The 24400-nt window shown below is 50.2% G+C and overlaps 10 protein-coding genes across 10 annotated transcripts; 6 read left to right on the forward strand and 4 right to left on the reverse strand.

Moving 5' to 3' along the window:
• Positions 1 to 331: 331 nt before the first annotated feature.
• Positions 332 to 1774, forward strand: PEX2_092200 (proline dehydrogenase family protein; the record flags this gene model as incomplete). The annotated part of the gene is made up of 1 exon (XM_016746490.1): positions 332 to 1774. The coding sequence occupies one exon, from the start codon at positions 332 to 334 to the stop codon at positions 1772 to 1774; it is 1443 nt and encodes a 480-aa protein (XP_016600206.1).
• Positions 1775 to 2285: 511 nt separating this feature from the next.
• PEX2_092210 (putative proline utilization protein PrnX) lies at positions 2286 to 3341 on the forward strand (the record flags this gene model as incomplete). The annotated part of the gene is made up of 1 exon (XM_016746491.1): positions 2286 to 3341. One exon carries the CDS (start codon positions 2286 to 2288, stop codon positions 3339 to 3341), a length of 1056 nt encoding a protein of 351 aa, XP_016600207.1.
• A 184-nt stretch (positions 3342 to 3525) lies between these two features.
• On the reverse strand, positions 3526 to 4475 carry PEX2_092220 (uncharacterized protein; the record flags this gene model as incomplete). The annotated part of the gene is made up of 2 exons (XM_016746492.1): positions 3526 to 3752; positions 3803 to 4475. 2 exons carry the CDS (start codon positions 4473 to 4475, stop codon positions 3526 to 3528), a joined length of 900 nt encoding a protein of 299 aa, XP_016600208.1.
• A 1084-nt stretch (positions 4476 to 5559) lies between these two features.
• Positions 5560 to 8312, forward strand: PEX2_092230 (Zn(II)2Cys6 transcription factor; the record flags this gene model as incomplete). The annotated part of the gene is made up of 5 exons (XM_016746493.1): positions 5560 to 5639; positions 5702 to 5833; positions 5902 to 6167; positions 6225 to 6310; positions 6369 to 8312. The coding sequence occupies 5 exons, from the start codon at positions 5560 to 5562 to the stop codon at positions 8310 to 8312; spliced, it is 2508 nt and encodes an 835-aa protein (XP_016600209.1).
• A 329-nt stretch (positions 8313 to 8641) lies between these two features.
• On the reverse strand, positions 8642 to 10071 carry PEX2_092240 (BUD22 family protein; the record flags this gene model as incomplete). Its single annotated transcript, XM_016746494.1, has 2 exons — positions 8642 to 9742; positions 9829 to 10071. The coding sequence occupies 2 exons, from the start codon at positions 10069 to 10071 to the stop codon at positions 8642 to 8644; spliced, it is 1344 nt and encodes a 447-aa protein (XP_016600210.1).
• A 440-nt stretch (positions 10072 to 10511) lies between these two features.
• On the reverse strand, positions 10512 to 11501 carry PEX2_092250 (complex I 30 kDa subunit family protein; the record flags this gene model as incomplete). Its single annotated transcript, XM_016746495.1, has 3 exons — positions 10512 to 10562; positions 10619 to 11268; positions 11333 to 11501. 3 exons carry the CDS (start codon positions 11499 to 11501, stop codon positions 10512 to 10514), a joined length of 870 nt encoding a protein of 289 aa, XP_016600211.1.
• Positions 11502 to 11888: 387 nt separating this feature from the next.
• Positions 11889 to 17485, forward strand: PEX2_092260 (CCR4-NOT core ubiquitin-protein ligase subunit MOT2; the record flags this gene model as incomplete). Its single annotated transcript, XM_016746496.1, has 5 exons — positions 11889 to 11941; positions 11996 to 12062; positions 12213 to 12292; positions 12353 to 14517; positions 15315 to 17485. The coding sequence occupies 5 exons, from the start codon at positions 11889 to 11891 to the stop codon at positions 17483 to 17485; spliced, it is 4536 nt and encodes a 1511-aa protein (XP_016600212.1).
• Positions 17486 to 18538: 1053 nt separating this feature from the next.
• On the forward strand, positions 18539 to 19354 carry PEX2_092270 (spherulation-specific family 4 protein; the record flags this gene model as incomplete). The annotated part of the gene is made up of 1 exon (XM_016746497.1): positions 18539 to 19354. The coding sequence occupies one exon, from the start codon at positions 18539 to 18541 to the stop codon at positions 19352 to 19354; it is 816 nt and encodes a 271-aa protein (XP_016600213.1).
• A 184-nt stretch (positions 19355 to 19538) lies between these two features.
• PEX2_092280 (Dehydrogenase, E1 component) lies at positions 19539 to 21883 on the reverse strand (the record flags this gene model as incomplete). The annotated part of the gene is made up of 6 exons (XM_016746498.1): positions 19539 to 20309; positions 20369 to 20578; positions 20634 to 20695; positions 20747 to 20934; positions 21010 to 21087; positions 21432 to 21883. 6 exons carry the CDS (start codon positions 21881 to 21883, stop codon positions 19539 to 19541), a joined length of 1761 nt encoding a protein of 586 aa, XP_016600214.1.
• Positions 21884 to 22388: 505 nt separating this feature from the next.
• On the forward strand, positions 22389 to 23326 carry PEX2_092290 (tyrosine-protein phosphatase; the record flags this gene model as incomplete). The annotated part of the gene is made up of 2 exons (XM_016746499.1): positions 22389 to 22890; positions 22977 to 23326. 2 exons carry the CDS (start codon positions 22389 to 22391, stop codon positions 23324 to 23326), a joined length of 852 nt encoding a protein of 283 aa, XP_016600215.1.
• Positions 23327 to 24400: the final 1074 nt, after the last annotated feature.

Here is a 24400-nt window from a genome sequence, read left to right on the forward strand (position 1 = left end):
ATTCTAAATGTTGGTATAATTCAAGCAGAACATGAATAATAGTAATGCCAACCCATGGATTGTAGCACATAAGAACTACCAGGCCCTCCCGGCCCGTTAAGATGGGCCAGCTGACCGTACCGGTCCCTGGCGGTTGCCACCGGCTCTTTACCTCTTACCCAATGAGTTCCACATACATAATCGCCATATCTAAAAGGTCGCCTTCAACCGTGGCTCTTCTGCTTCTTCTACCATTTATTCCAAGTCCTTTCACCTTTGATTTACTTCAGAGCTACTCCCCCCCTCCATCCTCTAATAAACATCTCACACTGCCATATTTCAACTGCCAGCTATGAAGGCTGCACCTGCCGTGCGTGTGCCCCTCAAGGCCGCCGCCCAGACCACCCGACTGGTGAGCGGCACCAGCAACTCTCGATCTTCAGTCGCCTCAGTTTCAGCCTCCAACATGTGGCAATCAACCACAAAGGCCCCACCTCCGCTACCACGCAAGGCACTGACAGCACCCCTGGCTAAGCTGCCATTGTCATCTGTTCTACGCTCGTTGCTAGTTCTCTCCGTTTCCTCGTCATCTCTACTTCTCAAGCCATGCATCTACACCCTGTCTTTGTTGGCCCATCCTCGCAATGCGTTCTGGGATGTCTCCAAAAACCCATTGCTGAATATGCTTGTCAAGCACACCATTTATAAACAATTTAACGCTGGCGAGAACAAACTCGAAGTGCAACATTCGATCAACCAAATCAAAGCCCTCGGATGCCGTGGCGTACTCCTGGGATATGCCCGAGAGGTTCTCGTCGACGAGAACTCGAATGCTGCTTATGACGTCAAGGCTGCTCTGGCTGAGATTCAGATTTGGATGGAAGGCACCCTGCAGACAGTTGACATGGCTCAACCCGGTGACTTCGTCGCTTTGAAGTTTACTGGAATGGGTACCGATGCCCTTCGCCTGTTGCAGTCGCAGACTATGCCCACAGAAAACATGGATAACTCCATCCTGAAGGTCTGTGATCTCGCCATTTCCCGTGGCGTCCGCCTTCTGGTCGACGCCGAAGAGCAGGCTGTGCAGCCTGGAATCGAGGCCTGGATCATGAAATATCAGAAATACTGCAACTCGCAGACCCCCGGACGTGCCATCTTCTATGGAACTTACCAGGCCTACCTGCGCTCTACCCCTGCCACTCTGGCCCGCCACCTCGAGACTGCTCGTGCTGAGGGATACACACTTGGCGTCAAGCTCGTCCGCGGCGCCTACATGAAGACTGAGCCCCGCCACGTCGTCTGGGCTGAGAAGGAGGAGACCGATGAGTGCTATGATCAAGTCGTCGAGTCCCTTCTCACTCGCAAGTACAACTCCATGCTCAAGGCCCCCTCCAAGGACACCCCTACCGAACTCCCGCCCGTGAATGTCATCATTGCTACTCACAACCGTGAGTCTGTTCGCAAGGCTCATGCTCTGCGCATGCAGCAAGCTACCCGCGGCGAGGATTACGGCGTTGATCTTAGCTATGCTCAGCTTCAGGGTATGGCCGACGAGGTTAGCTGTGAACTGCTCCAAGGATTCGAGAGTGCCGAGGACAGCGTCGGTGCTACCCCCATGGATGCCCCCAACGTCTTCAAGCTGTTGACCTGGGGCTCAGTTCAGGAATGCATGGGCTTCTTGCTTCGTCGCGCCGTGGAGAACACAGAGGCTGTTGGCCGTACTAAGGACTCTCAGATCGCTATGATTGCGGAGTTGAAGCGTCGCATTGGCAATGCTTTCAGCAGCAGCAAGTGATACTTGAGTCTTTCCTGGTTTTCCTTTTCGGAGGCTACATAGATTGTTTTGTCTTTACTTAGCAGCCCACGGGCTGTCTTGCTGCACTTTTTTTTTGTTGCATTTTTCTTTGCGTACAGCTGGGTGCATTCCACATGGCGTTTTTACTGCTTTATGAGAACCTTGGAAGTTCATTCTGATGATGATCAATGAAATCAATTTTTAAAATGAAGTGACTATATTCTTATATCATTTTTTAGTCAAGATAGTAATCAAATTAAGAAACCGGACCAAAGAGATAATCCAATACTGTTCGGCATGGCTGAGGTCGAATCATTTAGAATGCAGTCCCCACCAGGTTGACTTGCCCCTCCCGACTTCAGTATGCATCGGAGGGTCCATCCGATATTCTGTCCCATATATTGTCCTATCCATCACCTCAAAAGGAATACCATTTACTTCCTTTAAATAAAACAAAGTCGAACCAGTATTCCCTAATCATTCCACCGATCAAAATCAAACATCAACCAAAATGCACATCCTCTCCGAACCAAACGTCACCAAAATTTTCCGCGGTCTAACGCAAGACCAATGCCACAGCTTCATCACAGTACTCAGCAATGCCCTAATCAGCATTACCCAAGAATCAAAGCCATCAACCCCATCATCTACCAAAAAAATCCACCAACCCCTGCGCACAGTGTTCACCACAAGCGATGATAACACCTGCATCTTCATGCCGGTATCGGACACCGCATCCACCGGCATCAAAGTGGTAACAGCAAGTCCATCCGGAATCCAAGGCGTAATCAACATCTTCAGCCCAGAAGGCCGACTGCAAGGCCTGCTAGCCGCAGCAGAAGTAACAGCCTTCCGCACCGCGCTGGCAACAATGACGCTCTTTGTGCGCTGCACGACCCTCCGCAAGCACAACGTGCTCGTTCTCGGCAGTGGTCGACAGGCGGAGTGGCATGCGCGTCTTGCGCTACTACTGTACCCGGAGCAAGTGCGACGGGTTACGTTCGTGAACCGTGGTGCGAAGAGACTGGCCGAGATGGAGAGGGATGTTGTTTCTGAATTGTGGGGGATTTACCCCGGTGTTGTGTTTGATACGCTTGCTAAGGAGGGCGTTGATGATTATGAGCAACGTCTTGGGGAGGAACTCGCTGCTGCGGATGTTATCTTTAGTTGTACGCCTGCTACGGTGCCGAATTTTGGGTATGCGGCGCTGCAGGCGAATCCTAAGCAACGGTTTATCTCGCTTATTGGTTCGTACAAGCCGAATATGCATGAGATTGATACTGAGACGTTGCTTTCCGGTGGTGGGAAGGTTTATGTTGATTCGAAGACGGCTTGTCTGGAGGAGGCTGGAGAGTTGATTACTGCTGGTCTTGGGGAGGAGCAGTTGATTGAGATGGGGGATCTTTTGGGGGCGGAGGGGATTGTGGAGGGGGCGGTTGATGTCCCTGCTGGTTGTAATGTTGTTTACAAATGTGTTGGTATGGGTCTTATGGATCTTGTTGTTGGCAAGAAGGTGCTTGATGTTGGGGTTGAAATGGGACTTGGGACTCATGTTGATGGGTTCTAAATGTTTCCGGTATTTCTACATTTTGGGAGACACGCTATCATTGATCAGAATTATGATTGAAAATCACTAGGCTAATATTTCATTTACTCCTGCACTTTCTTGGATGCTAGGATACCAAGTCAACAAACTACTAGTATCGCTTTTATCTGTCTCAATATTTGAGTATTTCAAATCCGTAGCACAACTAACCACGGTTAATGGGATCATTCTTGACGCGCAAAACCACACCCATTTCCCGGCAGGCATCGAGAAGCCGGTCATCATAAAATGTAGGAACAAACAAGTCAGGATAGTGTACAGGGCTCTCTTGCTCTACACACTTGATGAACAAGTGTTCAATGTTATCGCCTGGGATTCTAATATTGCCGAGGTGAGGAAACATATGCTTTTCGATCGCACCAAGTTGACTAGCTGATATATCATGTATTGGTAATCTTCTTGGAGCGTCCATTGGGTCACACAGAGTCGTTCCAGAGATGGCGGTAGGTTTCTAGCTAGCGGCATCAGAAAGCAGGCTGAGACACGGTCGGGTGTGATGTGGTCCAATGGATAGTTCACATCGACAAATTGTAGGAATGTGTGCATCGGGAGCTCCAAATTCTTCAGTGCACTGAACCCATTGAAAGTTATATTGAATGCCTCGCTGTCTATGATGGGGCAGTTCACCGGTGCCTGGCTGATACAAAGGGTTTCGAGCGAGTGTTTCTTGGAGGAAATCGCATCTATGTATGACTTCATGGAAAAATGGGAAAAGATTTCCCCATAGTAAAAGTACGTGAATGACTTCAAGTTCACACAATGGGTAATCAATTCTTTGAATCCTGATCGTGAGATACCATGCACCTCAATATGTGTAATAGGTGACGAGTTCCGTGGTGCCAGGTCCGGGTAGGTGCCAGACATCCCATCTATCGTGATCCTGCGCATCGAGGCAGATGCGAAAATTGACTTGAGCTGAGCGATATGCCACCCTGGGGTCATACTTATGAGTTCGAATGCCGTATACTTTGGGACTTTGTAAATACCCTTTTGGACAGATTGCAATGCTCGCGCCGGGGTCATATATGGAAACGTAGGTGAACCCTCGTTGTAAACGGTGGCCCACTCTTCACTGAACCATTCCAGATAAGTCATATTTGGTTGGAAGCAGATTATGAGAGCGTTCCAAGCTCTGGTGTTATCGGTAGCTTGGAAATGCCGAAACCATTTCTTTAGCTCGAGGGTTGAGGATTGACCAAAACCTTTAATCAACCGGGTTAGGACCGGATTGGATCTCCTGGCTGGGACTTGAATTGCATGATATTGATCACATTTCCGCATTCTGCCCACTTTCAGGCTTTTGACTTTCCCTGCCAGGTAGGCATTGTGAAGAAGAAGGCCAACGAGCTTTTCCACTCGCTGGGGGGCGCAGTAGCAAGGCTCAAATTCCATATTTCTAAATTCCTCGGTATGAAGGCTTACGTACATGTGTGCATTGCATTTGGCGAGGTTCAGCCTATCTCGTTGATTTGGTAGATGACCCATGATCCAAAAGAGCACCTCAGTCGGGAGGGTGGCTAATGAGGACATCATGAACTATGAAGATAGAAAGATGAATTACGAAGAACGACGAAGGAAAGAAGGAATTTAAAGGAGGTCGAAGCAGTAGGTTAAATACGAAATGTTTGAAGCCGGGCGGATAATGAAGTAAGAGGTGAGTCTTTGAAGTAAGCTGAAAGAAGAGAGTAAATAAAGATACCTACAGTAGTAGGTCATGGTAGAATGCTCAAACAAAGATAAATTGAAAAGCGGATTTGCTATGTAGGTTGTTGCACTCTAGCCAAAGGGTAGCCATGGATATTGGCAACATCAATGCAGGGATATATATACGATTAAAGGTGAAAGAGTAACCCTGTAGGGTGTAGGGACTAGGGCAGGTTAGTTACTGGTAACTCTTTAATAGATTATAGATATGAAACAAGTAAGAAAAGGAAATAAAGACAAAAAGACAGAAAAGATCCCAAAATAGGAAATATCGACCCCGAAAAGCCGATGAGCGGAGCAAAATGAGTCCGGGATGCGGGGATCTTTATCGATTAGCCTTCCCTTTTTCTCCTCACATGGCCATTTTCCAACCTGGGACATTCCGGTCTGACTGTATCTTGGACATTTCTCTTTATTTCCAATCTCTTTATTGTTCCCCTTTCTCTAGACAATGCCCTGATCCGCTGTCACGGTAATGGACGACTCGACCCCGACGCCCACACAGCAAAAACGTCCTCGTGTGGCCGAAGAAAACCGCAAGCGAGCTGTCAGAGCGTATGCTATCGCCCTAGTATATCAATTAAACCGGATCTTCTAACACAATCCGTTTTGCGCAGGTGCGATGGTTGTCGCCGGGTGAAAGAGAAATGCGAAGGAGGTGTGCCGTGTCGGAGATGTCTGCGATACCGCCGCCAATGCAATTTTACTCACATTGACCCAAATGAAAAGACCCGGTCGACGTCCGTCTCGTAGGTTGACCGCATAACCATCTTCTATCATTATTTCAAACCGCTAATGGCGCGACCCCTGTTATCAGGCTTTTGGACCGAGCAGCCGCCCTGAGCCGAAATGATATCGCCGAGGCCGAACGAGTGCGCCTTATGGAACGTCTCCTGTCGCATTATGTTCCCAATATTACTTTCGACATTCAGTCTCTGCGCCAGGCTGCAGAGGATCTGAAGAGCAAACACCGCGATTCTGAGTCCGATGCGATTTCTACCCGGGAAGACCCCAATGAGCTGGAAGATCTTGCCATTGATGAGGAGGATTTTACAATCAAGGCTATGCCCGATAACACAACCCGTATGTTGATCCCAGAAGTACATATATGGGGATTTTTTGATTGACATTATTTATTAGAATATTCTGGGGAATTTTCATACTTGAATTTCACAATGAAGATTCGGAAGAAGATCGATGAGTGGATGAAGACTGCGGCACCCGAGGTAGGTTTCCGTGAATTGTCGGTGAGCGAAGGCACTCATGCTAAACCCGACCCCGCAGGCAACTTCTGAAGTTGAGCCTTTTGAAGAGCGATGGCGAAGTACACAACTCCAGTCAGCGTCACCTCAGGTGTCTTCCTCAATTACATGTCTGCCGCCGCGATATGTCGCCGATTTTCTTGTCCAGATCTTCTTCAAATATGCACAAACCAATAATTTCTACATTGAGGAAGACTGGTTAATTGAGAAATTGGGCGTCTGCTACACTGATCCTGAAAGTTTGTCATTTGACGATGCAGGCGCAGTGTGCTGTATTCTTATGGTTTTGGCGGTGGGCACTCAATTTGCACATATGGAGTCATCCACACCGGTGAATTGCTTGCCCTCCGGCTCCACGGCAAATCAGGATCATCACTTTTCGGAGGATGAGGTTGGCCTCACATTCTACCAATTTGCCTCGAGGCTTTTACCAGACATTATCGCCACCGCTTCCGTTCGAAGTGTACAGGCCTGTCTACTTATTGGGACGTACTTGCTTCCGTTGGATACTTCAGGGTTGTGCTACACGTACTTTGGCCTAGCACTAAAATTGGCTATCCAAAATGGAATGCATCGGAGGTATCACGGCGAAGGCCTGTCTCCGCGCATGATCGAAGTGCGAAATCGGGTTTTCTGGACAGCTTTTACTATTGAAAAGCGTATAAGCATTCTCCACGGCCGACCGTCATCGTTGTCGGACCCTGACGTTGATGGTCCCCTACCGGTCGATTTCCCTGGGTTAATGCCCGTCAATCAAATATCAAACCATACAAATATGGTAACACTTATTACATTGACTTTGAAGCTTGGGGAAGTTTCAAATGAAATAACCTCATTGCGAAAATACCGCAAAGAGCAACAGCAGGACTGTCTGGAACGATTACTGAGTCACCGAAAATATCTCGTCGATTGGTGGTCGACTCTCCCAGAAGAGATTACCTGTCGTGATCTGAATCCTGCAGGGCCGCTTTTCAGATCTAATGTCCATCTCAAGCTAGACTACTGTCTAACTCGAATTTTCATTGGACGCCCTTTCCTGTTCAGTAATATCAAAGGCATCTACCAGATCTCCTCTCAAGGCCCACCGTACAAGGGCTCCGCCGCTGTGTCCGGTTTGTCGAAGAATCGCGCGACTCTGGTTACAGATTGTGTGGAAGCGGCTCTAGAAATCATCGATTTGTGCCGCTTGCTCCGTGACGAGACCGGTCTCGCACGAGCCTCATTCACCGAATTTAGTTCATGCCGTGCAGCTTTGCTGGTCATTTTGGCCCAGGGCCTGACCAAACGAACTGAAAGACTTGGTGCTGCACTTGAACAGGGAATTTCCCTGATAAAGATCATGTCTATGGGTGTTGGCTCAGCCCGTTCAGCTGTTAGTGTCATAGAGGCACTCGAACGTGCCATTCGCCGCCTTGAAGCATGGAGCGAGACCCAGCCGGATATGAGCAGTGGAGGTGCCGTCGAATCCGCCTATGACCGGTTCAAGAACTGGGAGATGCTGTGGAAAGCAGGGCCTATCTCGCCGTCCACGCTCGCATGGCAACAGCAGGAGGCATATGCTTCAAGTGAGCAAAATGTTCCGCAAAGCGTACCTTCTCAAGCCTCTACCATGGCAGGCCCTTCTACTCTTCTTCATGGCATGACTCTAACGCCTCCATCTGCGGCCATGATTGGCGTGGGTGGCGCTGTTCCTACACCTGCCGCACCTGATCAGAGCATCCCAGAAGGCGAAGTTCCACCCCCCGACACTTTCTCCATTTCTCAGCAGTCCCTCTCTCAGATGCCGCACTTTGGCTTCGATCATTTTGTTTCCAATTTCCCGCAAGAGTTGGGCGAGTTCACTGCTATTCCTTGCTTCGAGCCGGATTCACAGGGTCAATCTAATGGTTTGCCTGGTGCTGAAATGAAGGCGCCTGGTAGCAGATCTGACCCCCCTCACTGGCTGAACTTCATGACGGATTCATGATCTTTTTTTATCGTGCTTTGTTCTTAAGCAGCGACTCATTTATACAATGTGTTTGGGTTGGGTCTTGTGACTTTGATTTTCGTTTTCTTGGTATACCATCTTGCGACTGTTTATATTCACTGCTATGTATTGCACTTGGGTGGCGGAACTTTCGGAAATTGTACACAGCTTATCCACAAAGCATCAATTCATATACTGGAACCAATATCGTACTTTGTCTGAGTCGGGTGACTTTCAACTTGTAGGCACACGGGAGATCTAAGTATCTACTCGTTTGCTTGTGATGAGAATTCGAATATTGATTGATAAATATACATAGTGCCCACAACCTAATCGAATGTAACCTTCTTTCCAGAGAAAGTAGCTGCCGTCTGCTCCTTAGCCTTCCGCTTTGCCTCCCAAGAGGGATGCAATGGGCCCTCATCCTTAGGCGGACCACCTTTAGGCTTGCCACCGGAATGCTGCCCAGAGTGAGGACCAGCAGGGCCATCTCTCTGAGGCCGTGCAGACCCACCCCCGAAACCACCACGCCCTCTCCCTCCTCTCCCTCCCCTTCCACCTCTCGTACCATCAGTTGCACCGCGCTTCGTATCCCATCCATTATCTCTACCTCCATACTTCGCAGCCAGCTGCTCCTGCTTGACATGGTTTGCAGTGGCTCCGAACTTCTTCTCCCACAAGGCCCGACGAGCCTGTTGACCCATACGGTTCTTACGAACAGGCTTCTTACCGGAATCTTCCTCATCAGTAGCTTCTTCCGAACCAGACCAGTAACCACCATTCATTAGAGACGGCAGGAACGTCGTGCTTTTCAATGGTTCCTTAGAGCCCTTAGTCCCCTTTACTTTCTTGGCAGGTGGGGAGTCTGCGGCAGAGAAGGAGGGTGATGGTGAACGAGAGATAGAATCGGAGATATCGTCTGCAGCGAGGTCTTCCTCATCGCCGGATTCCGAGTCGGCTTCGGAGTCTGAGCCCGGTCCAAGTCGCGAGTTGAATTGTGAGAGGTCTTCGTCTCCGGATTCGTCGGAGCCGGAGATGTCCATGTCGTTCGCGGGGCGGGAGACCTGCTCGCCGCGCCGAGGTTTTGTCGTCGCTGTCTCTGATTCAGACTCTGATCCGCTGGTTTCCTTTCGTGGCTTCTTTGCCGGCGCATCCTTCTTGACATCCTCTTTTGTCGCCTTGCTAGCAGGCGCCTCGTCGACTCGAAGTAGTTTCCGAATACCTGCCATGATACCAGGCATTTCCTTCTGCACAGGAGTGGATTTGAATAGTCGAGCCAGGATATTGGCTTCGGCTGTACTCTTCGGTCCATCCTGGGACACTTTCTTGACGGCCTGGAACTCCCCGAACGTCCGCGTCTCTGCAATGCGCTTCGTTCTGATAAGTTGCTTGAATAGGTATCGCTCGGATGTGACATGGTAATCGAGACCCTGTTAGAACAAATATTAGCAATCCAGTTTATACGACAACCTTCCGCAATATCATCTGGGTATCCACAGTAGCAATAACTACATACCTTCAAAGTCTCAATTTCTTCCTTCAGTCGCGCCAACGCCTTATCGTCCTTCTGTGCCTTCGCTGTCTTCTCTCGTCGACTCAGCTTTTGTCGCTCAAAGCCGCGCGATGTCTTGAGACAACGCATGATCATCAATACGCCGTTCTCGAACATTTGCGTCAACCGGGTGCCGTGAATGGACATTTTGCGGGTGTCGCTAGACCGCGCGGGCCCGCTGACTTCTTCGAGCTTGCGCTTGGGCATCTTGTTCGGTGGTATGAGTGTATTGTGATGTAGGGTGTTAATATGAGCGAGTCAAAGAATGTATGGCTCGTCGACAAAAAAAAACGTAGGCTTTTCGAGGATCGTGTTGATCGTCGGATGTTGGAGTAGCTTAATTTTTTTTTTCTTGGGCGGAGCCCGGCGCCAAGACAGACGCTTGTAATGGCCAGCGCAAATCAATCGGCTTGAGATCTAGCTCAGAGTATATATTTGAAATCTTTGTAAATTGGGATTATACGTAGAAAAAATATTTGTTACCGGCTAGAAGGGTTATTTCATGAGTAAACTCGGACAAGGTAACAGCTACATGCACTACCTACATTGCCGGATATATTGATTGGACAAAAAAAGACCATCGATTAACACTGACGGATATGTACATACAAACATGGCAAAGAAAATGATACGCATACAGACCCAGTCTATTTCTTTTCTTCCTCCTTCGCCTCCGGCTTGGGGGTCGGAAGCTTGAACTATATTTGAACAGGTTAGGATATTGTGTTATAGCAACAAAGAGAATATGACTTACGGAATCGGGAGTGCGGTCCTGACCCGCACCCACAGGCTCCCAAGCAGTAGAGCCGCTCTCAAAGTTGCGGAAGGCCTGGGTGAGCTCGAGGGGCTCAATGACGATGCGCTTCTTCTCTTCGTCATAGCGCAGCTCGGTATAACCGGTCAAGGGGAAGTCCTTGCGCAGTGGGTGGCCGTCGAAACCGTAGTCGGTCATGATGCGGCGGAGATCAGGGTGGCCGGAGAAGAACACACCGAACATGTCGTACACCTCACGCTCGTACCACAGAGCACCCTCGAAGAGACCAGTCACACTGGGCACGGGGGTGGCCTCGTCCGCGTAGGTCTTGACACGGATGCGGGAGTTGTGACGAACGCTGAGCAGGTTGTAGACGACCTCGAAGCGCTGGTCGCGGGTGGGGAAGTCGACACCAGTGATATCGGAGATCTGGGTGAACTCGGCGGCAGTGTGGTTCTTGAGGAAGCTCATCACGGGAACAACACCGGCGGGAGCGGTGTAAACGGTGAGCTCATCCTTCCACACAGTGAACTGCTGGATATATTTGGGCAGACAAGACATAACGTACTGCCCATAGGCGTGAAGGCTGTCGGCCATGGGCTGGTACTTGTCGGTAGGGTTGACCACGGGGGCGCGTAGGGGTCCCTGGGCTGGCAAATCACAGTTCGGTTAGCTCAATTGTGTCCCATCTATCGACTAGTCCATTGCACATACGCGGGCGCTGCGCCTGGCGCATGTTCTCAGGTTCCGGGCCCGGTGCTGTCGAGGCCTTGGGGGCACACTGAAGGGAGGCGGAGGAAAAGGTGCGGGCGGCCATGGACCTCGTGGCGGATGCCACAGAGCGTCCAGAACCCAGGCGCATCAAAGAGCGTGCGGAGGCCATTGTGTAGAGGGAGCAATGGCAGATGCAACGGGAGGAGGGGACGGAGGCACGTAAGTTGGATTGTGAAGGTTTAGAGTGGTCGAGCACTTTTGGTCACGTGTTGGGCACACGCTAAACTCAATCGGGCAATGCCAGCAAAATGAAGCCGCGCTTCACAATTTCCTTCCTTCTTCTCTCCGTTCATCCTCTTCTATCAATCATCGCCACCCTTTCTTTTGCCCTCTCTTCTTCTCGCTCCTCCTCAAACATCTAATCGCCGTTCGTCTTTCTACACTTTACCGGGCAGCGTATCTCTTTTATTTTCCCCAATTTCTCATCCGATTTAATCAGGTGTCGGCGTTTGAGATCTCGTGTCCCTCTCCGGTTCTCACCGTATTCCCCGCGATCATGTCTAGTATTTCACTGATCGATTCCGTCATCGACGACGACGACGAGTTCTGGTACGTCTTGAAGCTCATTCAACCCGCGCGATCTGTGTACTAATGACCACACAGCCCCCTGTGCATTGAAGAGTTCGATCTCTCCGATAAGAATTTTAAACCGTGTCCTTGTGGATATCAGGTAAGTCCCGATCGTGATCCTTGATATGTCTCTGCCACTACTCCCTTTGTTGTGACGGAGACAGATCGCTCGTCTTTGTCTCCTTGTGCCACACCTGACATGTGATGTTTTTAGATTTGCCAATTCTGCTACAACAACATTAAAACGCAGAATGAAGAAGGACGATGCCCTAACTGTCGGCGCGGATACGATGAAAGTACCATCCAGTACAAGATTCCCGACGTTGAGGAGTGAGTCAACCCATGCTCTGTGATATCTTCGCCACATCCCAACTAACCTGCTGTGTTTAGGTTCAAGGCAGATCTGGCACTGAAACACCGCAAGGCGGCTGCTGCGAAAAAGAAGGAAGCCGAAAAACGGGAAATCGAGGCTTCCAGTCGGAAGAACTTGGCCGGTGTCCGTGTTGTCCAAAAGAACTTGGTCTACGTTATCGGCCTCAACCCTACGATCCGAGACGAAAATCAGCTCCTTCAAACGCTCCGTGGACGGGAATATTTCGGTCAATATGGCGAGATTGAGAAGATCGTGGTCAGCAAGGCTAAGCCCGGCGGCAACCCCAACCAGGGAATTGGTGTTTATGTGACTTTCTCGCGCAAAGTCGACGCTGCGATGTGCATCAATGCCGTGGACGGTTCCGGAAATGGCGATCGAGTGCTCAGGGCGCAATACGGAACAACCAAATATTGCTCGTCCTTCCTTCGCAATGAGCAGTGCAATAATCGGAACTGCACTTTCTTGCACGAGACTGGGGAGGACAGCGACAGCTACAGCCGCCAGGACCTCTCATCAATGAACACGATTTCCACCCAACGCCCAAATCTTCCGCCTACTCCCTCTCATGTGAGGTCCGCTCAACCCATCGCTCATCCTATGCGCCGGCAACCGAGCAAGGATGACTCTATCAGTAGTCGCACCGGCATACCAGATGGCCCGGCTCTCCCGTCAACTGCCAGCTGGGCTAACAAGGACGCTGCTATTCATCGAGCTAGACGGACTAGTCTCACTGGTAGCCAAGCCTCAATTAATAGCCCACGGCCCGCTAGTGTCAATGTTGCGACCCCTGTTGCGACCCCTGTTGCAACTCCTGTTGAAGAACCGAAGCGAGCAGAGAAGCCATCTCCAATTTCCCAAGAAGCCCCACCTCCACCCTCCCAAGTCGATCCCCAATCTCCCGCCCCGCAACCACGTCCTCGCCGTGTGACACAACCTCCGAAGCTCCCATCACCATTTGACGGTTTGCTCAAGGATATCAACTCTCCGGATTTCAAGTTTTCCTTCAGCACGGCCGAATTGACTGAGGAAGAGGTCAAGTTGATCAAGGATTACCCATCTTTCATCGATCCATACGGCGGCGTCAAGCGCAGAGCAATGCGCGAGAAAGTCGAACAAGAGCGTCTGAGCCGCGAGCATGAGTTGCTCCAATCTGTTGCAGCCGAAGAGGATAGCCGTGAAGCTGGTAGCCTCCAGCTAGGTGGTGAGCCAGAGGAAGTAAATCCCCCGCGCAGTCGCCAGACGCGGGAATCTCACGGTGCTATCCAGCCCCCTTCGCAGCATGACACTGCGGACAACTCAACTGTTGGATCTCCTGTCTCTGCGACTAGCCATCAATTCCAAGGCTTGAACCTCGCTGGACGAAGCTTAACTCCCTTGCAGCAACAACAGTTGATGCTACTCAAGTCCGCCGGTAATCAACAGGCTGGTCTGGCTGACCCTCTCAGCTCTGCCGCTCTGGACCAAGCCGCCCAAGTCCGCCAAGGCCTTGTGCAAAATCAGATGGCACAGTTCAATGCGCTGCAGGCAGCACAGAGCCGACAGTCTTCCCGATTCTCCTTCGCCAATGAGGCCGGTTCCAAGAATATGGTTAACGCACGCATGTTGGGTCAAATGCAATCTTCATCTCCCAACCCTCTTTCTGCTCCAAGCCCTCAACACGGTCTTGCAGCAAGCGGTTTCTACGCCAGTGGTGTGCAGGGTCCCCCACCAGGACTAAAGACGGCCGGCACACCTCCGATTAGTGGTGGTGGAATGTTCGCCCAAGGACACGGCTTCACTTCTGGGCTTAGTGGTAATGGAGGAAAGCAAGATCCAACTCCGGAGCTAATGCGCGAGCTACTGCGTGGACGAACTGGTACGAATGTTGGTGGTTTACAGGGCCAGGAGGCAGCTAAGCGTGAGTTCATGTTCCCTTTTCTTCAACAGCACAATACCCCGCCCCCCATGACTCCTGTCAATGGCCTTCTCAGCTCCTTCTATGGGCCACAGACGGGCGTAATGCCTGATTCCGGTGGCCCACAGAAGCAGAAGAAGAAGGGGAAGAAGCACAGACACGCTAACACTTCCTCCGGTGGAGGTGGTGTAGTAGATCTTGCGGACCCGAGCATTTTGCAGGCGAGAATGCATCAAGTCGGTGCGAATGCTACTGCTGGGCAAGCGTTGTACGGGAGTCAGGGTCAAGGTGGGTACAACCCCTCGATGGTGTATGGCGGTGGCATCAGCCGGTGGTGAATCCCCATGGTCTCCCTTTAACCTATTGTTCCCGTGATTTGATTTCCTGCATTATCCTGCTTGCTTTTTCGCTATGACCTTCTTCCCTTGACGGGCCTGATTTATCCTGATGACATGATATCAATTCCCTTTCTTGTTTCCCTCTCTATGGAGGCCCTGCATTTGTTGTTCCTGTTTTATTCGCGGTCAGACTGGCAGCTCTGATATATGCGATGGCTGAACGTTCACCTGGCGTACTATGGTCTTTTCCCCGCCTCCTTCAATTGCTATCTATTTCTTGCATGTTTTCTCTGGCTCTTTGCAGGTGTCTTTGCATATGGACATAACAGCGTGTGTTCCGGGCTCCCTTTGTATTCGGCGGCTGTGTATTCCCTTTCTACTGTTTTTGCATCCGGACTTCCATTATACGATCTGCTGTGTCTTGAAGACCACGGGTGTTTATTATGGATTAATGTACGTTAAGATCTCCCTACCCTGATACCACAAGCCGAAAAGGGTCTTATTCGAAATCAGTTTCCTCACAGCCGCCGTTTACATAGACGCCCAGTCCCGCAATGTTCCTGGTCCGGGAGATGCCCATCATGTAATTATCTCGTGCTCTTTTTTGTATCTTCGCTTAGTCTTGCTGCTGCTTAGTCGTCACCATCGTCTCAGGCGATTCCGATCTGATGTTTACCTCCCCTCATCTGACCACTCACATTGCCACTCATTTTGCATTCTTGGACGTTCGCTGACCCAATGCTCTAGTAAATGAGGATTTTCCCCCTCTTGGAGATCAATCGAAGGATCGACGACCCGTTGACAGCTTTGGGTTTTTGAAGTCCCAGTTACCTAGCGAGTCAGCTGCTCGTGCTGGGACTCCGACTCTTCCACCTGGACTCCCTCTACCTCACGCTCATCCCTCGTCTTCTATCTTCCAGGAACACAGTTCCTCTAAACCTTCGTCTCCTGCCCCGATTCTCCCACCTGGCTTGACGCCCAGCATTTCGCGACTGAATAGCCCATCGCAGAGCCGCATTGACAGCCCCTCTCGTCTTTTGAGTCCTGAGCTCACCGTGGGTGGGCCTTTGACATCAAGCCGTGTGAAGGACGCTTCTCAAATCTCGTTTGGATCGCCCGTGCAGAAGTCTGCGAGCAAGGCTCGTACCCAACGCAAGAGCGAGTTCAACATTGGAGCTGATTTCAAAGATTCCCCTACAAAGGCTGCAAACCAGTCGCAGCCGAGTTCTGCCACTTCGAAAGGCACCCCACTCGATTTTGGCTCCCCGCTAGCCTCATCGATCAGGACTGAGCAGGTACCACCTCCTAGCTCTGTTTCCGCAATCGGCTCGCGACCTGACACCCCTCAAACCTTCGCATCCCGCCTCTCTGACTCCCCTGCCCCTCGTCAGCCTCGTATTCTGCGGGTGGTAGAAACCCCAAAGCCAGAAACCCCTCCAATTGTCACGGTACCCTCTGTGCCCGCTTCTGTTGTTGGAGGTACCAAGTCCCGCTCTAGGAGACAGAGCATTGAGTCAACCAGCATCCCCGACACTCCTGCTGATATGGGATGGGAAGCTGATTACTATCCTTCCACATCTGCTTCTCGTGCTAATTCGCCTCCTGCTTCTTCTCGTATCGGCTCCGCCCCCGTTCGCTCCATGACCAAGAGCCAGGTCAAGAAGGAACGGAAGCAGAAGGCGAAGGAGGCCGAGGCTAAGAAGGTCGAAGTTGCCCCTGTAAATGAGGAGCCTGTTCAAGCCCCTATTATGGGGCGAAAGCGCAAGACCAAGAAGGCCCCCGCAGCTACTGTGAGCACAGCCGATGCACCCGCTCCCAGTCGCCCCGAAAAAGCGAGCCCTGTCAAACCAGCGAGCGCTTCTCCAGTCAAGGCTGAACCTAAGGTTGATACTATCCCGAAGAAAGTGAAAGTCAAGGAGACCAAGCCTGTCAGAGAGCCTACTCCTCCCCCTGTCGAAGAGTTGCCTGTTCAGAAGGAAGCCCCCGTAGAGCCATGGCGTTCAAACAATACAGTTGGACAGTTGGTCAAGGATTCCGAGGCGCTTGGAAGGGCCATCAAGGATCTTTTCGTGGAACGAACTAAGCCTCTACACGAGTTGCTCGCTGAGATGCACAAGTCCGGCGAACTTAACCTCAACAAAAGTTCCCTGTTCAACCCTAGCAACCTCAGCCAGCGCACCGACATGAAGTGCACTGCGGAGGACTATGATTATCTTCAGTGTCCTAATGAGTTGACTGAGGAGGATCGGAAAACTCTGCTTCGTGGAGAGCCCGTTCGAATTGGGGATGATTTCCTCAAGACTCGATGCCTCATCACGCCCCGCGGCTGTGTCCTGCGTCACCTCGAGCCAGAAGAGGAGGAGCGGTACCTCGAGCTGGAGAAGAACATGGCCGGTATCTCCGATCCTTTCATGATTGGAGATGACGCGAGCAATCCAAGTGGAGGTCTGGAAGCACTTTTCGCGAACCCGGAAAAGTTCAACATCTGCTGGGTCGACGACATGCCCACTCGCCTGGGTGCCACGTCCCCGTCCTCTTCTCTTGAGGCAGCGGAGTCCGTGATCCCGCCTAACGTCCTCTCGGCCATGGAAGCAGACAGCACCCGCAATCATGACTGGGCCGTCGCCAACTCGGCAGAATTTCTCAACACCACCCCTGCTGCCGTGCGCTCTTTTGCTGCAGTTACCGCGCAGCACATGTTGGGAAATCCGGGCATGGTCGGTCCCAACCCAACCCTCGACGACGTTGCTGGTTTGACCAACGAGGAACTTAAGGATCTCTCTGGTCGTTCTCAGAAGGACCTCGAGCTCACCCGGAAAGAAATGGATTCACTAGACAAGAAGTTCGCTGCTCTGCTTCGGCGCAACAAGAAGCTTCAGCAGCAGGCATTGAACTTCGCTGCTGGATCGGAAGTGTAATCAACCATTGACTCTCTTGGATCGGAGCTGTCAGTCCTCTTTGCGATCGCGTATTCCTAGGCCGACTTGGGATTTCTATGCATGTACATATGGATTTGCATGATACCCCGGATGGTGGAATTTTTAGCGTTCTATCCATTCTGTATCAATATCTATCTTAGCCTGAATGAATCATTGTACACTTTTGTGATATTTGTCTACGTAGGTCTTAGTAATCTAATTTCCAACATTTCCTGCAGACATGCACGTTCTAGGCCTATCCTCAATACTGCATTTGACAAGCAATGAGCAAACAATTTTGATTAAGAGACTCCCTCACGCGAAATGAATATCGAAACATCTTCGAAATTTACTCTGGGTTGTTCTTGGACGTGATATATATTGCACCCAAATCTGCCTGCCAAATCTCCAGATCCGAAACCGGAAATTCAAGACCGAGGGGCCCAGCGTCACTAAACTGCAGCATTGCAAGTCAAAAACATATTTGAGCCGGTTAACATGGCTTAAAATATCATAATTACAGGTCAACAAGGGGATGTGCGAAGGGATCAATCACCGACTCCGCCGGGGCTGGACCTTTTGACTTCCACATTCCTCTACTCCGTACATTTTGATCAAGCCCAGACATTTAATGAGGACTCATTCCTCCGAAGGGATCCGACAGTAGCTCATTCTTGGTATCACACGATGGCTACGTGACTGTTCAGGGCGAATGAATCCTCTGCCATGTGTACTCCGTACAAGGTGTTTGGCCCTTGAAACATGTGGCTGATTGTTGTTATTTTAGGTCTCTTTCTACTTTCGAACTGGAAACAATAGGTATTGAAGCTGATCTTTGGCTCTGCTGTAGCTATCCGATCCCTTTCTTCCCATAGGACGTTATTTCCCGGAATCTCTGGACTGGCATTTTTATAGCGTGCATTACTCACTGAGTATACTATTTCCCGCCAGTCTTGGTCTTTTTTTCTTTCCTTGTGCTCCTTTCTACATCATTGGCCCCTCTGGGTGCTACATTCATTCGTTTACCCGCTCACGTTCAACCCAACATATACAATGATGTTTCAACTACTTTCCATCATAGCCACCGTGCTCACCCTAGCCTCAACCGTCATATCAACCGGCCTACTAGTGCCACTATATGCCTGGCCCGGCATAGACGCATGGAATACAATCTACGACTCAATCGCAGCCTATCCTTCGATCCCATTCTACCTAATCATCAACCCATCTACTGGTCCCGGTGACACAGAATATCCAGAAGAAGTCTTCATAACCGCCATTACGAAGCTAAATAGCTATCCCAACACCAAACTACTGGGCTACACCCATACAAAACAAGGAACACGAGCTAGCTCTGAAGTCGAAAAGGAGATCGCTACCTACGCCAAATGGGCCACCTACACAGGGAAGAATATCCGTCTCTCCGGAATCTTCTTCGACGAGGCGCCCAATGGCGAAGATCCGAGCAAATTAGCTTATTTTCAGAACCTGTCGATGAAATCTAAGAGCAGTAGCTTGAACACTGTTATCTTCAACCCTGGTGTTAAGCTCGTCGCTGATGCTGATAAGTGGTTCGCCGCCGCGGACTTTATTGTCGAGTATGAGAATACTTATGCTAATTGGGTGGCTCGGTCTCCTGATGAGAATTTCTCGACGCCTGATCACTATGAACAGAGTGCTGTTATTTTGAATCAGACGCCCGAGGATGCCGATGTTAGTGATGTTGTTCGGTTGGCGAAGGATATGGGGCTTGGTGCCATTTATCTAGCTTCGGATGATAATTATATGAGTCTCACTTCGGTGCCTAAGGTTGCTGTTGCTGTTGCGCAAAGTCGGATTGCGAGGCGCAGGGGGTATAGTCGGTATTAGGGTTTTTATATTTCGTCGAGACCCCATAAACCAATGAGCCGGAATATTCAATAAGCATCACATAATAAAAGAAACTATCATTTCTGTGAGCACCAATGAAATCTATATAAATATAGCTCTCGTATTTAATATAATAATCTAACGCCCCAAGGGTCGCATGTATATTTGGCAGAGACAACCCCTCTCAATCCAAACCATTAATCCCATCCTTATACGGCCGCAGATCATACTCATCAGGATAAGTTTCCAAGATGCGCTTAAGTTCTGCCATCTGCTCCCTCTGCTCCTCAGTAATCTCCTCATAAACATCAGCAAAAGCCTCGCGAAGTGAAGGCTTCTTCTCCTGCTCCGCCTCCCCAAACTCCTTCAACACGGCCTTGCGCATCTCATCCCGCGTCTGCTTCTCCTGTTCCTCACTCCAAATCCCCTGGTTCTCCAACCACTTACGCAGCCGAATAATGGGATTGTCACGGCGTTTCCAATCCTCAACTTCGACGCGGGCACGGTACGCAAAGCTGTCGTCGCTGGTACTGTGATGCGAGACACGGTAGCTCATGGCCTCGATTAGAACTGGCCGTCCGCCCTCGCTTAGGGCGAGTCGACGTGCTTCTTTCATTGCTTCGTTTACGGCGAAGATGTCATTGCCGTCGACGCGGATCGTGTCGATACCGTATCCCACGCCGCGGCTGGCGATTCCATCGCCTCGGTACTGTTCTAGCGTTGGTGTGGAGATTGCGTAGCCGTTATTTCGGCATATAAAGACGACCGGGCAGGATCGTGTTGCGGCGATGTTCAGTGCGGCGTGGAAGTCGCCTTCGCTGGCGGCTCCTTCGCCGAAGTAGCAGGCCACAATGCGTGGGTCCCGGTTTGGGTTTTGGAGGTCTTGGAGTTTGAGGGCGTAGGCTGCGCCGGCGGCTTGGGGAATTTGTGTGGCTAATGGGGATGAGATTGTGTGCTGTTGGGTGTGTAAGGTTAGGGGAAATGGTGCTGTTGTAAAGGGGTGGTTGTACTGACCATGCGAGGATAGTTTTGTCCGTAGTGGACTGGCATATTTCGACCACGGCCTGTATCATTGCAATTGGCAAAGAGCTGGCTCATAAAGTTCTTCAGTGTAAATCCACGTTGTTGGAATACACCGGCTTCGCGGTATTGTGCAAAGACCACATCGTCTGGTGTCAATGCTGCGGCGGATCCAACTGTGATGCCTTCTTCGCCGGCGGAAACCTACAGGTAGCCGGTCAGATACGCAATGTTATTATTCTTGATGAATTGAACATACCATATAGAAACTTAGGCGACCCTGCCGTTGTGCCTCGAACATAACCACATCCATAACGCTTACTGCACGCCAAAAGTCAGGTACTATATCGCCTCAAGTGTGGGGTAACTCACCGGACAGCATATTCTTATACCACGACAAGACCTCTTCATTTGTGACATCGGGCGCTGGTCTCGTCTTATCAACCTGATAACCGTCCGAGTCCATCACTCGGTAGGTAGGGATAGCGGGCAGATCTGAGGCTTTGAGGAAGGCCATCTCCGAGGTGAACTTGCTGTTCACAGCCCCTGGGAATCGAACGCTATACGCATAAACACCTCGTCAGCATTTTCCAAAAAAAAAAAAAAAAACATTGTCCTTGAAGCGATCCGCTCACCTGTCTGCACCCGGCGGCTGCGAGATGGAGCTACTCCACCTCCGTGCGGGGATGATGCGCGCTGTAGTTACGGGCTGGCTGCGAAGGCCATTGCGAGTCAGTATCTTTAGAGACATTTTGCTCTCTCTTGTTATTAACATTGTTGCTTTGATTTGTTTCAATGGGAGAAAGGGTGAGAGGTTCTTAGGTTGTCTTTGATTGTTAAATCTGGGGAGTGCGGAGGGCGGTTGGCATCGGCATTTAGCGTCACTCCGCGGCCAACCGAGTATCCGGTTGATGCGGGGAAGAGGATAACTATTTTGTACTGAAGTAAACAATGAACATCATTCAAAGATCTCAATTGATTGTATTCTTTGTCTTCTTGTTCCATCTCTACCATGAAGATTCAAAAATTAAGGGCCCCCAAGTGGTGTAATTCAAACCCATCGCGGATGACCTCCTGCATCGAGACAGGGATGGTGAGAGAGTCAATCTGTTCCTCTTCCACCCATTCATACTCGAAGAACTCGTTGCGGTGGATGGCGACTATGTCGGCAGATGTATCATGAATGACAAAGTTGAGTTTCACGACGACCTTCTCTTCAGAACCCCACGTCAAGGTGTCTACCTCCTGGATGATGTGGTAGCCCTGGAGTCCAAGACCGGTTTTGTCGAGGACTATGCGTTTCACGGCGTCGCGAATGGTAGCATCGGTGTGTAGAACTGGGCCCGTTGGAAGATTCCACCATCCCAATGTGGCGGTGCCGGTGGCTCGTTTCAGAAGTAGGACGGCGTAGTGGCCGTTCTGTTGGTATCGGAAGACTGCCACGCTGATGCGCCATTCTCTATCCGTTTCCAAGTCTCTCACTCTGGCGTTGATCCCCGGGGATGCCATGGCTAGATGGATAAGTCTGTTTTGAGAAGGTTGATTGGTGGGAAGCTGAAGTTACACGAAGTACATAAAGGGCAATGTAAATCCTGTTTGCTATTTCGTTTGCTATGTTGCCTTGAAAATGGTCTTGTCTCATTTTCTAAGAGTTGCGTGAGTATCAAGTCAAGCATAGTCCGGGTGTATAAACTGGGTCAAACCCACCAATAAGAGGGGAAGTTATATCAACAAATATCCGAGAAGACTACTAAGTTTACTACCAAAAATCCTACTAATGATACTATTAAAACCGGTGCATCTGGTAATTCTTGTAAGCTACGAAGTGTTCCTGGAAAATGTCTGAGATCGTCATCAGATATGATGACATTGGGTGCCTGCACCGGCGTCGGCTCCACTATTTGATGGAGACGATGACATAGTTGGAAAGAGCTCTCTCTATATCTTGATATATTATGTCTGTTGATTTCTGGTCTCTATGTTTCAATCTTCAATTCCTCTATACAATCAAACCATGCATGAAACCGATCAAATCCGCGAGATATTAAATACCGATATCAGGACTCCCATTCCCCAAGCTCTCGTAACCCGGATCACATCCCTGCCACCATTCATCCCTATACCAGGTGTCTCCAACTTTCGCGATCTGAGCCACAATGGCAACAAATTACGCCCAGGATTCGTGTATCGGTCCGGAAACTTGTCCGACATCTTGGGGCCCGGGAAATCCATCATCGCAGCCGAATTGGGAATCACCACCATCTTCGACTTGCGGAATGAAGGCGAGCGACAAAAAGCCCCAGCACCTTCTATCACAGGAGTCGATACGGTATGGTTACCATATGGAGCCCGACCGGCTACCTTGAACCTCCGTGATTTCGCGGGCCCAGATAAGGGCGCTGCTGGGTTCGTGAAGATGTACTTTGGCGTCCTCGAAGCGGCTGCCCCGTGTTTCACACAGATATTCAAGCATATCAGAGATAACCCGGACGATCCGTTCATCGTTCATTGTTCAGGTATGTCCCAAGTGTATCACCTTGCTCCAGTCGCGTGCAACCCTATTTATAACCGATGAATGCTAACCAAAACTTCGTATCCGCAGCCGGTAAAGATCGCACGGGTGTCTTCGCCGCTCTCATTCTCCTCCTGATCAATCGACCCCATCACGACATTATCTACGATTACATCCTCACTCGAGTCGGACTGGAAAGCGCCCGAGAAAATCTCATGCAGGCATCTGCGGTAAACTTGGGAACTGATGGAGTTGACGTTAGCCAGTTGAGCCCTGAGGCAGTGGGTATGCTCGAACTATGTGGAGTTCGGGCCACGTCCATGGCGGATTTCCTGGTATCATTTGAGAAATCCTACAGAAACGGGGTTGAGGGCTATCTCATCGATAGACTTGGGTTTACACAGACTGATGTATTGACGATGCGCAAGAACCTGACCTAGCAGATCAACCGTGGACATCTGTACAGATATAAAGAAGCGTGTATAGAATAGAGTAAATATCATTGCATTAGCTGTGTTTTCAATTGGACAAACCCCTAAGGGATACCGAATGTCCATGCAGATACTTGGCAGCCATGGTCTATCCTCTCTCTTCGTACCTCAGCGTTCCGGTTGAAGTCGATCTTGTATAACACCGGCCAGAAACTTGACCAGGAGCTGTCAAATGCATTGAGACGTTCTAGCTAGGTATTTGTAGGACCTTTTATCATGTTAATATTGCCAATAGAACGCTTCATCATATGAGATACCATCCATGGAGAGGCGATGGCAACACACATCATATTTATTTTGGCTTCTGTTTAGTATTTAGTGTGGGTTCATCGAACAGAGTGCTCTTCTGGACTAACCATGTGGTTTGGTCGGGAAGACATGTGAGGTCCGGCGGAAAGTCCGTAAAAAGCTTGGGAAAGTTCATTCAGGGAAACAATATACTGCCGTCTGCCCTTAGGCTTTGTATGGTTGGCGCAAATTCCTGCAGATCAGGAGCTGCATTGTTTCCATGGCAGAGTACCTTCTGCCAGAGAGAACTGGCCAAACATGTTTTGCCAGATCCCGGAGGGCACGCGTATGTTCACCCGATTGACGGGCCTGAAGGTTAGGGCGGTAGACCGCACCATGCGGGCGGTGCTCCCATGGTCTGTGCAGGTGATTGTTGGATTGCCGTTTGGTGGCATCAAAGATATACAGAATTTTTTGGAATACCCGGACTCGGCAGGAACGAGACCTCTAGCTCGCCTTTTCCGGCGGCCTGTTTAGAAACTGGATCTCCTCGACCTTCGTTGGCCAAGGCTTTCAGTGTGGACATGGTGGTAGTCAATTTTGACATGGAAAGCGAGAGCGGCTTGCCTTCGTTCCTGATCCCTTGAAGGCTCCGAGTGTAAGATATCGCTGACGTGCCGATTACAGACACCCATCGATCCTATAACGTGATAAACGGGGGGCAGCCAAATTCAGACCGCGAACTTGTTAAAGGCTGCATCGAGGGTGCCGATTGTCGAAGGGGGGTTAGGACAT

This window comes from Penicillium expansum (assembly GCF_000769745.1).
Source record: "Penicillium expansum strain MD-8 chromosome Unknown contig313, whole genome shotgun sequence".
In the NCBI taxonomy this organism is placed as follows: Eukaryota; Fungi; Ascomycota; class Eurotiomycetes; order Eurotiales; family Aspergillaceae; genus Penicillium; species Penicillium expansum.